Consider the following 15,565-nt stretch of genomic DNA (forward strand, 5'->3'; position numbering starts at 1 on the left):
CACCTGAAACGCTGCACTGTGCTGTCCACAGAGTCAGGGGCTCAGCCTCCAGCTGCGAGGTCAAGTTCAGCAACATTGCATGCATGTTGCATTATGGGAGGACCTGTAGTAGAACAGAAACTTCAGCTGATTGCTGGATATTGTCTGTCAAGTCGTAATTGCATTACAAAAATATTCTGTTGGCGTCTTTCTGTAATTTTACATTGCCTCCTTACAGCAGAACCAGGGCATGAGTTTATGTAATACTGTCTTTCCCCACAAGGGGGCAGAGCTAGACAGGTTTTCCAATAACACTGGCAGAAAGTCAATTCAGCTGACATGAATTAGAGTCCTGCAGTGCCTTTTCGTTGATGAAAGACTTTGAAATGGAATCAGTTAATGGCAGACTGCTGTGCTGACTGAGGAACATATTCTGGCCAACATGGAGATGAACATCCAGCCTTTTCACAGCAGCTGCTATCACTGCTTGTTGATTACAGATACAAGCAGTTTTGGGAGGAAATGTTAGATAATTAATGCACAGTAAAGTAGTAAATACTAGATTAAGTCCAAGAGTTATTCTATGCTTTCAACCTGTGAATGGCCAGAGTACTAGAGCAGTAGATACAGGGTGCTCATAGGTATTCTACCAATATTCACATACTTTGTGCAGGCTGAGCCATGCCTCACCTGACATGAACCTCAGTGGCTTTATCTCTGCTAAGACAGGCAGATCATCTGATTGTGTGATCTTCTGTAGGAGTTAAAATGTAAAAATATAACAGATAAATAAAAGGGGAAAAGAGATAATATTTGCTAAATGAGTCTGTACTGTACTCATTAATAAAGCCCAGTCAAAGTAGCAGACAGATGTCAGGCAGAGGTGTGTTTAAAATGGTCTGGGTGGAGAGGCAGACGGGGTTGAGGTCTTGGGAGGAGTGGAAGACGGTGTGAGACAGTGGAAAAGGAGGACACGCCCCCCCCCCCCCCCCCCCCCCCCCCCCCCCCCCCCCCCCCCCCCCAACCCCCCGGATCCTCTACTACCTCCCTCCACCTGCGAGCCAGGCCAAGTGATCTGCCCTCCAGCCACCAGATCCAGAATCCAGTAAACATAAATCAGGAGGGAGAGAAGGAGTTCATAAGGCGGGAAAGAGAGAAAAAAAACTGCACGTTTTCCTAAAAGGCTTCCTAACAACCCCCAAGAAACAAGCACAGACCTGCTGCTATCAATCAAACATCGTCATACGAGTATTAAAATTACACCAGAGTCTAATCATGCTGATACATGTAGATGGAGAGAGGCAACAAGTCAATTTTATTTATATAGCGCCAAGTCATAACAGAAGTTATCTCAGGGCGCTTTTCATACTGAACAGCTCTACTCTTTACAGCAGCATCAGCTCTTACACCGGGTTATAACGGCTGCATCACGTGTTCCTGTCCTGCCGTAGATGCCTCCAGCGTGAATACTGATTTATAGCGTGGTGTGGGATTTCACACAGCAACTGTCATGGCAGCAGTGTGATATTAGGTGGATGTGCCCTACAGTAATCAGGCTTTGTCATAAATTCATTCTGCTTTATTCTTGTCAGATCACAAATTTGTCCGTAAGAAAGAATTCTTTGCATTTCTTCAATCCAGTTGCACCTTAACAAGTATAATTCCAGCTAAAACAGCTCAATGTATCTAGTATTTGTATTTGCATTGCACTGCGGTCTAATAAGGAGATTGTGAAAGCAATTGTTTTCTGTGTGTTTTGGTTTTTGTTTTTTTTTATTTGTTTATTTTTCATTGTCCTGTGCTTCAGGTGCCTAAAACTGAAAGAATCTGTTTTCAGCTTCAGTTTCAAACAGACATGAAGGCTCTCTGAAGGTGTGATGTAAAAGACAACCTGCCGATCTGACCTTCAAAGTAAAAGTGAACAAAAAAAATCAAATAAACAGAGAGACAAAAAAAAAGTGAGTGAGTGAGACAGGGCTGAGTTTTAGGGTGGGTCAGGTTGGAATTCTGTGAAAGCTTATTGTGAGAGGAAAAAGTGACCAATGCGTTGTGCAACCTTTGAACCTAACGTAACCTTTGGGCTGCAAAGAGAGTTAGGATGCCTGTGAGCACGTGTTTGAAGGCCATCCTCAGAACTCTGACAGCTAACTATCCATCCTAAGCCCTGACCCTGCTACAGAAAAGTTACAGAAATCTGTCTCTTTCACACTCTGTGGACATGCAGGCACAAACCAGCTCTAACTTGTCTGAACCTTCTCTTTGTTGCACACAGACAAAAGCTCCACTGTTGTGAGCACACATTTTTTTTTTTTTTTTAGATTTTAACGAGGAATATTTGCTGTTATGCCTTTGATGCACCATGGCAACTGATGTCATTCCTCAAAAATGTGGTGGTGGTGGTAGAAGCTTATCTTCTGGAAAAGATTTGGTTTAATAGGGTCTACAGATGGAAAAGAAGAAGGTCTGACTAAATAAACAAACAAACAAGCAAGCAATCAGTCAATTTGAGACCAAGAATGAAAGACTCTCGATAAAAGCTACATCAGTATGGTACAGTTGCAAGCCTCCATTCTAAGTAATGTATTAACATCTTCATGCTGCACAGCAAACCTGAAGCAAACAGCTGTGAAATAGTGTAAAGCGGCTGAAATTAGAGGTTTAAATCTTGACCATAATATGGGCACATACCATGGTATCAGTAGATTTCCAATGATGAAATATGAGCAAGAAGTTTACTCTGATCTCTAATGATCTGATCATATTCAGTGTTTAGTGCCTTGAGCTCCGGGGGGGGGGGCACAGTACAGTCTGATCTAATGCGTGACATCTTGTCCTGCCTGTCATCCTGTAAGTAAACTGGAAAACTAGTGATGAAGAGGAAACAAGTGAACTGTGCTGAATGAACACTCGTCACACTAAAGCATTTACAGGTCATGAGGAAGTATTTTGGACTCTACCCCACATATATGGGAATAAAACATGTGGCTGAATGTAAGGCTGTTAAAAACTGTCTTGCAGTAACGTTACCACAACAACAAATTTGTCAAGTCATGTGTTAATGACCAGTGAGTAAAGAACTAACCTGATAGGGGTTGTTTTGTTTTGTAGCTTAACTTGGCCAAACCTTAGAGAAACAGCTTATTATTATTCCTCTGGAGTCTTGTCACTGTGAGGTTAAAAAGCAACCACTCAAAACTCCAGGAAGTTACTGCCACTACCATGAAACAGTCCAGCACACGACGCACCCATGAAACCACAATTTGTTCTTCCAGTTTGGTTTTTAACAGATTAAACAAAAGAGATATAACATATTAATTTAAGAGGTGTTCGTATTCTTGCTGTTCCCTCCCTGTTTCCTGGTGTTATGCTGAGATAGCTTCAGCTTTAACATACAAACATGAGAAAGTGAATAAGAATTTCCCAAAATACCAAAGTGTGCTGACCATTTAATTTACAATGTTACCTGTTCAAATGTAATCTGACTGCTTATTTTCTGTTTGTCTGTGCTGTAAATGTGTAAAATTAGATTTAAAAATAATATATTTATAAGAAAATGCTCATATGTGTTGTTTTTCTCCAGTTTGAAGGACTTTTTGTTACCTTGACAGCTAATCTGAACATGAGAGGCCAACAAAGATAAACTAATCTACACAACAGACTGTAAATAGCAACGGTGGTAAACTCCCTTGGCTTTTTCACATTTAGCCAGAGAAACATGCTCCTTGACTCTGTGGAAGGTAAAACTCAGCTATATTTACTTGTCACACGACACAGGCACATGCATGCACGCGCTTCCACCAAACCGTCCATGAACTTCATCCCCTGTAGGTTCTCTCATGCAACCCAGAGATTAGCACCGCATTGACACAACATGCTGCTGCCATGAAAAGGTTATTAACACAAACTCATCTTTCAGTGCTCAGAAACAAAAAGGCAGATTAAACAAACAGATTTCAGTTAGCTCGGCAAACCTGCCGACCCGTGTGGAGCTACTGAATAAACTCAAACAAGGGATGGAAACGTTTCAACTACTGACTCACCCTGTGTTGGGTATATGAGGGGTATAATGAGTCACCGGAGGCTGTTGATGGAGGATATTTTGTTCCAATATAAGAAAACTAAAACCACGCTGAGGAGAGGCACTGGTGTTGACTGCTGTACACAATAGGAACGGTGTGTGGTGCGGATTGGGCACAGCTGGACTGCTGCCTGGTGCAAGGGCTTTATCCAGGGGTCAAACTGCCCAATAAGAAACGTGGAGCCGGCCCCTAAGATCAGGATCAATACAGCAAAATCCAAAAGTTTCACACTCACACGTCACAGGTTCATGTTTAGACAACACAGCAGCGACGACTGGAGCTGAAACATGCCTGCAGTTACTGTGTGCAACAAATAACGCTGTACAAACCAACTAATACACTAAGCTTAAGATATAAACATGCTCTGAATTGGCTTCGCACTGGGAATCCAAAACAGCCGCTGTTTGTAAGAGCGACTGAGCAATTTGACCTGAACAACTGCTGCAGGGCTGAGCGTTTGCCAGATGCTGGGTGGGTCTGTAACAACCAGTAGGCTGCAGCCTCTACATTTCCACTTGGACCCAATAACCGGTACGATGACGTGCAACGAACAAACCAAGCCAACGTGTTTTCTGAACACTCTGGAGTCTTTTCCTGCACTGAAGACTGCAGACATGATGCAGTCATGTGTGCTCTAACCTGCAGAAAGCAAAGTGTAGTGGAAGCAGTAAAATGCATCCAGTATATCAACTGTTCCAATCACCTTCAGGAAGAGAGGCATTTGTGATGTTACCACAAGTACACGCTGATGACAGTGTTATGGTGGCAGCTCATAATGCTGACATGTTGACTTTGGAAGGAGAGACAGAAACCCATATATAATCTCAGCTATCCTTTTTTTTTTCTCGCGCTCGCTTTTTCCAGTGTCGTATTTCATACTCGCTTTTATTTATACGTATTGGTATGGAAGCTGCCAGGAAACAACAGAAACACTTGTGATGAGACTGGAAAGTCAAAATAATGAGATGCTATGTCAAATATTGTCCAAGTCCAAATTTTAATAGATAATATATCACAATTAATAGAGATAATATCTTTAGTAGTTTTGGACTGCAGTTTAATTCTGATTTTTTTCATCCCTAGCATTTAATCTTCCTGGCAGTAATGGGCTTCCACATTTATGGTACCAGCAAATTCTAAATAGGATCTGAGAAGCAATAATGTGACCCGCTGACGCCAAGCCTTTACATCTTCTCTATATGTTCAGAAAGCATTAATGGTCTGTACAGAGTATAAGATGATACCTTCTCACAAATGAATAAAAATGCCTTGTTTATTTTTGCGTCAAGCTCCTTTTTCTGTTTCATGCAAAAATTTAAAAAATGCAAAGTGGCAAAAACAGTAGAAGTCTGAGGAGCAGAAGTTCAAACCAGTGAGACAATAAAGACTGCATGTCCTCCCATGCTCTGTGTGTTGCAATAATGATGATGAACTCCAGTATTCCTCTAATTCCTTTAACAATGAGAACTTTCTTCACCGAGGAAACACTTGAGTCAGCCCACGCTGCTGACTAATCCCAACTGGACTGAAACCACTCATTTCACAGTGCTGGAGGTGTGTTTCTGGGACAACTGCGCAATTGCATTAGTTTGTGTGTTTAAAATTCACCAGTGAATAAATGCATACAGGATCAAAAGCAGGTTTGTTTTTGAGGACCAAAGCCAGGTCGTGTTTACTTTAGACACTCCAGCCTGTCTGCTGCTCCCTCACCTTGATTTCAATGGCTGTGTTTGAGGCCCGACTGATACACAAAAGGGCGACAATGGGTTATTTATGCTGGAGTTAACACCCAGTCTTCCTGACTGCCATTCAGTAAGAAGCGCACGACCATCGCAAGTCAAAATGTATTCACAATGCAAATACTAACTGATGATTCATCTTCTGTAACTTTCCTTATAACTGCAGCTATAATGAAAGGTTCTGATGGACTAACACCCCTCTACAGTAAGATGGCAAACAACTATTGACACTGTGGAAACACGGACTGACTTGGTCAAATAATGAACTAAACAAAACCAGAGGCTTACAGAGCCAGCAGGGCGCAGGTCATACTGGGAGTACACACAAATCAATGGCACCAGATATACCCAAACACAGACACAGACACACAAGGACTAACAGCCACGACTGAGTGACAACATTTGACTGCTCGCCTTTCAGGGAAAAAACAAATGACCAACTCATTCCCAGGTTACAAACTGAAAATTTCTCAAGGCGCCTACTCATCCTGATTTATCCAACCTTTACAGAGGTATCAGGGCTCACACTGCACCGAGCCAGCAACCAAAACTGGAACAATAGCTCTACCCCTTCTACACAGTAGTAGCACATTGAATGAACTTGTGAGACGCTGGCACAGTTTCAGCAGTAAAAGTGGCGTTCACTGCTGCTGCTGCTGGAGATGTATTTCTGGTTGTACTAGTATCAGTTGTTGTGGTAGCTGTTATTTTAAAATCCATGTGTTATTATTTAAATCTAGCTTTGCCAGTCGACCCACTAATCCAGTTTATCATTGGTTGCATTTGCAGCTGGTTTATCAAATAGCTGCATGCGCACAACTACATTTAAATGTACACAAAAAAACATAGCTTCAGTTACGTAGGATCGGGGAGGAATTCAGGTTCAGGATTTACATCTGAATTTCCAAGACTCAGGGATTTTTGGAGGATGTAAACAATATTTGTCATGTGGTAATGGAGTCATAAGTAATTAGCTGCTGGCTGCAACCTGACAAACTACAAAAACTTCCTGCTGTTTTAAGAACGCTGACATGCCTCACACGTCACTCCCTCACATCAAAACATTCTCGAGCTCATCGCATCCCCACCTCCACACTCCTTAGATTTAACTATTTTCATTTTCACACTTGCAGCATAAGAAGAAAAATGAAGATAGAAAAAACAAAACAAAATGAAGATGCAAACTGAAACAATGCAGACAGGTGGGGTGATGTGCTTCAGCTATCAGGTATCATACCTGTCACTGTCACCTGGAACAACAATTAGCTGGCATTAATAGAGACAATAAACACTCCTTTAAGACAGCACTGAACTTTTAACTTAACTTATTACTACGTACTTTAGAAAACTGGTATTAACAAGTTTGTTTGAACTCACCAAACTTCGGAAACAGACCATTGATTTCCTACATTTTCTTACATTACACCACAGACTATAACCAGAAGGACAGGGCTGTAATTTGTAGAGCTGCATTCAGCTGTGGGTTTTACATGTACAAGCCAAGAGCAATGGTGCTGGCAAAACTACAAGCAAGAGAGTTTTACTGTTTTTCCAGCTGAAAAAAAAGGGAATTGCCCTCCTGAAAAGTGTTTTTGCTGTACTGCAAATTGGTCTGTTGAGGAGAAAATGTTATCTCTGCATCTTAACCAACAGATTCCTCCCTGTAAAGGTGCTGCTCTGCTTTGTGTAAGCTATAATCCTCTGGGGGCCACAAATATCATATCTGTGTAATCCATCAACTATATGATGAGATATCGGTGGTTGACTAACCTACCAACTGCTGTTGTCACCCCTGGAGAGAAATACACAACGCTAGGGTGGCTAAAAATACTTTAGTCAAGGCTGAAAGAGTCAGTAAAAACTCCAGGTAGCAATTTAGTTAATGACAGGTATGATTTAAATGCTTTTAAGCGTCCTCCTCGTTACGCTGTAGACAGATCTTTTAACTGTAATCAAGGAGGAGGAAGAACACCAAAGGTCAGAGGATCTTATTTAACTGAGCCAGTCAGTCACAAAGCCAGGTGACAGCAGGACAACAAACGTCCCTCAGAAACATCTGGTTTATTAATCCACAGCAAAGGTTAGACTGGCCAGTCTATCAGAGCCTGTGTAAGCTGTTATATCTCACAACAGATTATGTTTTACAGAACATCATGATGCAGATGCAGGACAAATAACCATACTTTTAGCTTTTTACTAACAGTTTCTGTACAGAGAACAGCTACTTCTCAACCTGCAAACCTGTTTCAAGCTTCATAAAACAAGAATCCCCCTCAACGGTTAAAACAAACAACACCACATTTCACAACCGGCTCCCTGGAGCGACATCCTTCACTCGTAAGTGAATTCTGTTTTCTCTCCCAGCTGGGCCCACAGCAAGTTGTCTTTAACCCCACCTTAATGCCCTCTTTCTCCCAATCGCTCTGAAAAATCTGTTCAGGTCAGACAAGTCAGACACTTACACTAACAGTTCAATGCTCAATACTTGTAGATCTGATTTCTCTTTCTCTCTCAAATGTAAATGGTTGAACATGTGACAAAAATTCTTGAGTTTCAAAGCCATGGGCCCTTTTTTAAGGAATGTGAAGCAATACCTGTTTAGGGCTGCTTGAGGCTTGTCATGTTGCTCAAGTAGCTGCCACACACTGCAACAGCAGGGAATCAATCAGCAGTAGATCATTACTTATCAATGGTCTACTCTGCTGGCTCAGTGCATTCCTGCAGGGAGGGGCTCTTTAATACAGAGAACAGGTTGAAGGAAGACCTGGAGCTCAGCTCAGCTCAGCCACAGGAAAGGTGCATCTGCTGATATCTGATTTATTCATGTAAGATCCAGTCTGTGTCAGCCTGTATCGCGCAACTGCATCTTCTTTGACTTTGATGTGCTGCTTTTTGTTAATGGTAGATGACTGTTCTGCAACTGTTCCAGAGGTGAAAGATAACTATCAACAAAACTCTACCTGGTGTGCATTTCTTCAAATCAAAGTGCAGGAAGTGCTGCTTGTTTGGACTCTTTGAGCCTGTGATACATAGATCTGTCAGGAGAAAATGCACGATGGCAGTTCAGTGTGATTCAGTGTAATTCCTTATCGATCTACAGGCTTTGTTGGCGGTCAGGTATAAATGCTTTTTGCTTCCATTTTAGAGAGCTTCCTCATTGCTGCACCAGGTTACCGGGACGTTTTAAAGTCACACTTTTAAGTGTAATAGTGTAATGTAATTCACATTAAATCTCTGATATTGACAGCTTAACAGTAACAGGATGGCAACTGTTGTTTAGCGTTTCATCAGTATGAAATGATAAAGATTGTTTTTTAAAACAGCCGTTATCAGTTGATACTGATATCAGTAGTTGGATTTTCTTGTGTGTACTAAGGGATTTCTGTACAGAAAGATTCTGAGTAAGTACTATTTCAAGTACAGTAGTAGTACAAGTACTATGGCTCAAATCATTAATAGGTCTATCAATGTCTTTACTGAACACACCTATTAAACACAGTGCTGGTGGAAAAAGTAAGTGAACCCTTGGTTTTAATAAGTGGTCAAACCTCCTTTGGCAGCAATAACATCAAACACCTCCAGTATCTGTGGATCAGACCTGCACAACGTTCAGGAGGAATTCTGGACCCCTGCTCCTACAGAGCTGCTTCAGATGAAAATAGAAAAGAGTTCACTTACTTTTTCTTGCCACTATACGTGTCTCATTTCAAATAAACATAATATTTACAGTAGTAAGAACAGCGCCGGTGCAGCGTCTCCTCCTGTCTCGTCCATGTTTGCATACGAATGAGCAGGTGTGGACAGGAGTGTATATCTTGCACTGAGCCACAGCACAGAAACACTTTTGCCTTCTAAGGCTTTGCCTTCAAATCTGACAGCAGCTGTCTGGAGAATTCGGCTGTCGAGACACTGATGTTTGTAGATTTGGCCTCTCAGTGAATCTGCTCCACAGCTCTGTCAGCTCTATGTTGATAAATTTCAGTCACAAGTATCAAGTGAATTTTACCTCCGTTATCATTGCATCATAAAATAAAACCCTCACGGTCACAAAGCTGATATGTAGCTGGTTCAGAAGTTCATATGTCCATTACAGAAATGTCATGTTCCATGTAAGCATTTTTCATAATCCACCTTATTGAATTTGGCTGAATTTGTCAGTGAATGTGTATGTCTGTGGGTTTATACGTGGAATGCATATTTAACATTAACACATTAACAGTATGTTTTATGTTTTCCTTTTTTTTCCTTACAGAGCACTTTACAATCTCTGCTTCTGGCAAAGTGATATAAAAGGTTTACTGTAATTATTATTTATTATAAAAGAAGCTGGAGGTATAGGAGTGTGTGGGTGTGTGTTTAGCTCAGCCCAAACAACTACTGCAGTGTTTTTCCTTTTGGATTTTGTTGTGTGCGGTCTGCGAGCATGCAACACCAGACCCTTGTGTACATGCCTCAGTGGAGGAACAGCTTGAAATGACCTTAGAATCATTATAGACACGGTTACTCACCACTACACTACTACATATAGCTAAACTGACTCAGTGGCACCGGCTAAGCCCCGGGTTTAAAGGCTCTTTGGTGGGGGATTTATGGTCTGCGCTTCAAATTTAAATATTTAACTTTTTGAAAATAGTTTTATTCATACCCTGATCACATGGAGGGACAACACCACAGAGGTGCAATGTTTGCACGAGGTTAGGTAGCATTCAGTGCAGACGTCAGTCTGGCACACTGTCTGCTGCTATCAGTTTAATTAGACAGCCAGTCTAAATAATGAATCCAAAATGTGCAGGTATTATGGCAGTGTATTGAATAAACTGCACAACGTTGTAAACATATAGCCTGACAGGATTAACTCATACACATTATTTTGGCTCGTAACAATCACTTCACCATGGCCATTTGGATGTGTTCACTCTGTCTAACTCCTTTCTACTCCTTCTGTTATGTTCCCACTGCCTTTTCCAAAGAAGTGAGGTCAGGAAAGACTTTCAGCTTTAGAGGCAGCTAACAGGGAGTCTGCCTTGTCACTGCATGCTGAGAATTGGCCAGTTGCTGCACATGCATTTGCAAACAGCCTGCGCAGCACTGCTTAAACTGTGACGTTTAATCAGTTAATGCCGGCTGATTAAACCTGGTATGAGTGATTGCATTACGGCTGATTTACTTGTTAATTCCTGCATTGGTATGGTACCACAAGGGTTGTGCCCAAAAAATGTTGACTTGTTTATTTCGGGTTTATTTCAGCATCCACACCCTCACCTTAGGAATTGTCTAGGAATTGTAAGGGCAGGAACCCACAGCCTCGGCTGCAGGGTGTGACGGGCTTATCTAGTCTGCTAGATTACACTGTTTTGGTTCAATGTGCCAGCTTTCACTTACTGTGCTCTCAGATACTACGGCTAAAGCATGTCAGAGAAATGGAAACAGCTTTTTCTAATGGACCTTACAGACCTTTTTATATTGCTGCAGTCACATTCCAAAGTATGTGTCCTCACCCCTCAGCACTCCAACAGTCAAACACAAACATTGAACCTTCTCCAGTCCTTCAACATTATCAGTAAGTTTGAGCAGGCTGTACTTTCCCTGCTCCCTCAGATTCCAGCGAGTCACAGTGCTGGAAAATCAAAAAGAGCTTTGACAGAATTCACCTCCGCCATCGGACACCTCGACTCACCTCTGTCACCCCTGACACGACAGAACAAACATCCCCTCAAACTAACATGATCTCATTCTCTTACAGCGTTGCATCCGTTTCTGTGCTGTAAGTACAGAATATAGGGCTCGTGCCTGAATGGACCATGTGGGCAAAGAATGCTTTGGAGAATCACTTATGCACTGTTACTGAAAACATACAGTGTTATCAACAAGAGAGCAGTGAAACAAAGCGTGGCACTCATTAAACCTGGAATAAATCAGATCATTTGCAGCTGAGATTATGTTACTGAAATACTGATATGGCTGTCACTTACAAAACTGCACACTTGCAGTTCGATACAGAAATATTACTGAAAGGTCATCATAGTATCCTTTAACCCTTAAGATAACAAAAAGAACTCCTACTTTCTGGATGATAAAGAAGCTGCCGTTTTAAACTGTGGTATCGACATCTGTCATGACGCAGTACAATATCTAAAAAGGCCAAACTGTTCTCATAGAAAATGATCAGACAGGAAAGTCTGGTTTCAGCTAATCCAGTAAATTAAACACCTGGCAAATTAAAAACGCTTTATGACGTCAATGCAAAAATCATGCAAAAATCCAGTTAATTACTGCACTGTACAATTCCTGCTTACAATGGTCTAATGCAATCAAAGATACAGGATTAAAGACAGAGCTTCTGCAGGACGCAGTGTGGCTAAATCTTTGACAGAAGACACATTTACATCAACTCATAATATACACTATATACTGTCATATCACTGACCCTCAGGCTGCTCCAGGGATTTTTTTAAATCCTCAGCATGCTTGGGAACTTTTTTTCTGGATTAAATATAAAGTTTATTAAGTTTATAAAATAAATAAATAAAAGTTTTCCAGTGATATTACTATAAACATGGGCTTAACCAGAGCCACAGTTCACATCTGCTTCTTTTTGTTTCTTGCCCAAGCTAGAGCCTGACCAATATATCCATCCATTCCAATATTGGCCTATCACAGACATGTACGGATCACAGCCGAGCAGGCGGTGGTGTGGGGTCATATTAGTTGATATATTAATAATGGAAAAACAAATTCTCCTGTAGGAGAAGCTGGAACCAGACATGTTTGTTTGATAAATGAAAAAGTTGTCAATTCATTTTCTAACCTGTCAACGTAGTGGAGATTTTTGATCTTATCATCACTGCTGAACTGTAGACCTGCACATGAGGAGGCCAGAACCTAAACAGGAGAAATAACGTTGCTCAGAATCTGTTGGACGTGTAAGTGGGCCACAGTTTGCCCACAACTGATCCATGACAGCTTTAAAAACTGAACTGTGTCACATCTTGATTTTGGAGTTTCACTGTCCCTCGCAGCTGTAGACACCACGGCAAGCAAACAAATATGCTGGTCTGCGGATGTTTGGGAAGCAAGGACAGCTGATCACAGCAGGTTTGAACAGAGATCATTACTTTGACGCACCAAAGCTCGAACAACACCAAGCGACAATACTACAGCCGAGCAAGCTGATTGGAAAAGACGTGATCATTCTTATCAAATCAGTTTTTGCATCCCCACATCACATGATTCAAACGGTGTACCGTGTCACTCTTATCTTCTGCGTAAGTCATGTTCACTCAGATCCTGACCAGCTCAGACACCAACCTGACTGAGCCGCAATATAATTGGACTCAACAGGAAAATGTGTCATACCTGCACGGCAGGTTTTTCATCACAGCGTTACATGTTATGCAAAGGCCGCCTTCCTCGTCACAGCACAACAGCATCTGTCAATGTAGGTTAACCTGACGACGTGTGACAAACACACCTGAGTCAGAGGCAATGGTTCTCAACCCATCATCAAATTGGTTTGGACAAAGGAACAATGTGGGTCTGAGCCAGAAGAATGAAAGGAGAACTGGAAATATGTGGAACAAGTAGAGCACTGGAAACTTCTCTGCCATTATCATAACCGCTCGAGGTTAACCAGTTTCAGTTTGAATCTTTAATTTATCCAGGGAAGAGTGACTCAGCGAGTATATTTACCGCTCCACAGTCACACACTTCCCCACGTTTCCCATCAAGGAGCCACGCAAGTGCAACGACGGCAACAACACTATTGGTCAATGAGCAGGAGAGAAGGGGTGGAGGTCAGGTGCCTTGCTCAAAGACAGAGAGGGGTCAGTCACAGAGCGAGGGGCTTAATTATAAAATCAAACTTTTGAAACTGCATAGGACACTGGACACATAACAGCCTCTCATGTCCTGTGTGAGGACAGTTACCCAGTTCTCACTGTAGGTTCACCTCTCTGCTTCCTTCAAAACTGATAACAACAACAACAAAAGTGAGACAAGGCTACAGTAGTTCAGCCACAGCTCGGTGCCGCAGCAGTTAGATTTTAGAAAGAGTCCCTCAGTGAGACATTTCTGCTCACTTCAGTCCTTCCCTCACTTCTGTCAGCCTGTGAAATATGGTGCTCTGAGGGGTCTAAGGACAGGTGTGGTCCAGGGTCTGCAGGGGGCCTCTGGGAGAACTTCCAGGGTCTCATTAGTTTCTTTATCAAGTCAACTACAAAGTGTGGGAAAAATGTGAATAAATACAATTACACAGAATATATTTAACAAGAGATATCTTCTGCTAAGGGTTCTTAAGACCAGCATTTTTACTAAATTGGGGATTGTGCCCTTTATCTGTGGTGGTTTGTTTATTAAAAGTTTTTATCTTACACTCGGCTGCTGTAGCTGTCCAGTTCATCGGTCTCAGGGAAGAACACCTCTCCTCCTCCTGCTTTGCGCTTGGATTTCTTCCGTTTCAGCTTGAATGGCAGCAGCCGCCTTCCCTTCTTTTCTTTCGGGGAAACGGGTAAAACATCATCGGGCAATGCGGCGCTGTCTCCCGGGCTGAAAGGACCGGGGCTCGCCGGTAACGTCCCCGACTTGTCTCCGGGGCTGGTTGCAGCTGCATCTTGAAGGGACCCCGAGCGTTTCAGCTCTTTGTTTTCCTTCTCAGGTGATTTCAACTTAAACAAACTCCGGACTTTGAGCGTGCTGGACTTACTCATGGTGTCTGAAAGACGGCTCCTGGTTGAGAAAGTGAGAGCAGAGAGATAAAACCATGGGGGGGAGTGATTCAACCTTGCAGAGCAGGTTGCCGCAGGGACTCAGACCTGCCCATACTTATCGCGTGCTCCTCCAGGTGAGAAAGGTGCTGCTGATGAAGTTAGTCAGAGGAAATAACTACATTTCCTATTGTAACCTTCAAAATAAAATCCATGCCGCATTATAAGTAGGCTGCACGAGTTTTAACACACATAAACGAATATATGTTCACCAGACAGCTGTCTGGTTTAAGGTCATGAGTTCAAGTCCGTCAGTTCACTTTGCAGTTATATTTTCTTCAAATAAAATTCAGAGGGAGATATACAGTCATTTATTCATTTATTTATTTTAATTATTATTATTATTTTTTTTTTTGTTGGACTAAAGTGGTAAACTTTAAACACAAAATACTGCAATCTACACCCAGCATGTGTAACTTTTTATTGTATAATGTCAGGCTGCAACTAATGGTCAAAGTCATTATCATTTAATTTGCACTATATACTATTTATATTTTCTCAATTAATTAGTCGTTTAGTCTGCAATGTTAGAAAACAGAGTAAAACGGCCACCACAGGTTTCCAGTGTCCAACGTGACATATTCATGTTGCTTGTTTCATTTGACAGACTGCAGACTAAATGAGGTTAAAGAGGTTTACATGTCAAAGCAGGGAAAAAAACAGTCTAGATTGACTCTCAATGGGCCACAAATGTATATGGGTCACCACTGTCACCATTAGCATCACTATTTTTGGGGTCCACTGAGACACCTGTCCTGGGGTACTGGAAACAGGTTAACACTAAAAACAATATGGTAGAGTATGATACACTAAAAAGCTTTTATTTTGAAAGCAAACGTTTTAGATTGCTGCTTGATGAAACTCAACCTCCTGAATCTCTCAATCTCTCCAGCTTAGCCTCAGCTTCTTGCAAAAGAAGTATGGGTTTGTCTCTAAAGAGCGCTTAAGTGGTAAAAGTTGGTATGACATTACATAATTAGGGTCTTATTCTGAAGTTCCTTCTTTA

The 15,565-nt window shown here is 41.8% G+C and overlaps 1 protein-coding gene across 2 annotated transcripts in view; it reads right to left on the reverse strand.

Annotated features, from left to right (window-relative positions):
* The window catches only part of crybg1a (crystallin beta-gamma domain containing 1a), a 38,941-nt gene extending 24,423 nt beyond the window's left edge, over nt 1-14,518 (reverse strand). For both annotated transcript variants that reach the window (XR_005896210.1, XM_041060200.1), the window contains exon 1: nt 14,168-14,518. Coding sequence is in view for 1 of the 2 variants with exons in the window: in XM_041060200.1 (XP_040916134.1) it covers nt 14,168-14,502 (335 nt within the window). In the remaining variant the exon portion in view is untranslated. The remainder of the gene's footprint in view (nt 1-14,167) is intronic.
* Between the last annotated feature and the right edge of the window lie 1,047 nt (nt 14,519-15,565).

Source organism: Toxotes jaculatrix, chromosome 17 (assembly GCF_017976425.1).
Source record: "Toxotes jaculatrix isolate fToxJac2 chromosome 17, fToxJac2.pri, whole genome shotgun sequence".
In the NCBI taxonomy this organism is placed as follows: domain Eukaryota; kingdom Metazoa; phylum Chordata; class Actinopteri; family Toxotidae; genus Toxotes; species Toxotes jaculatrix.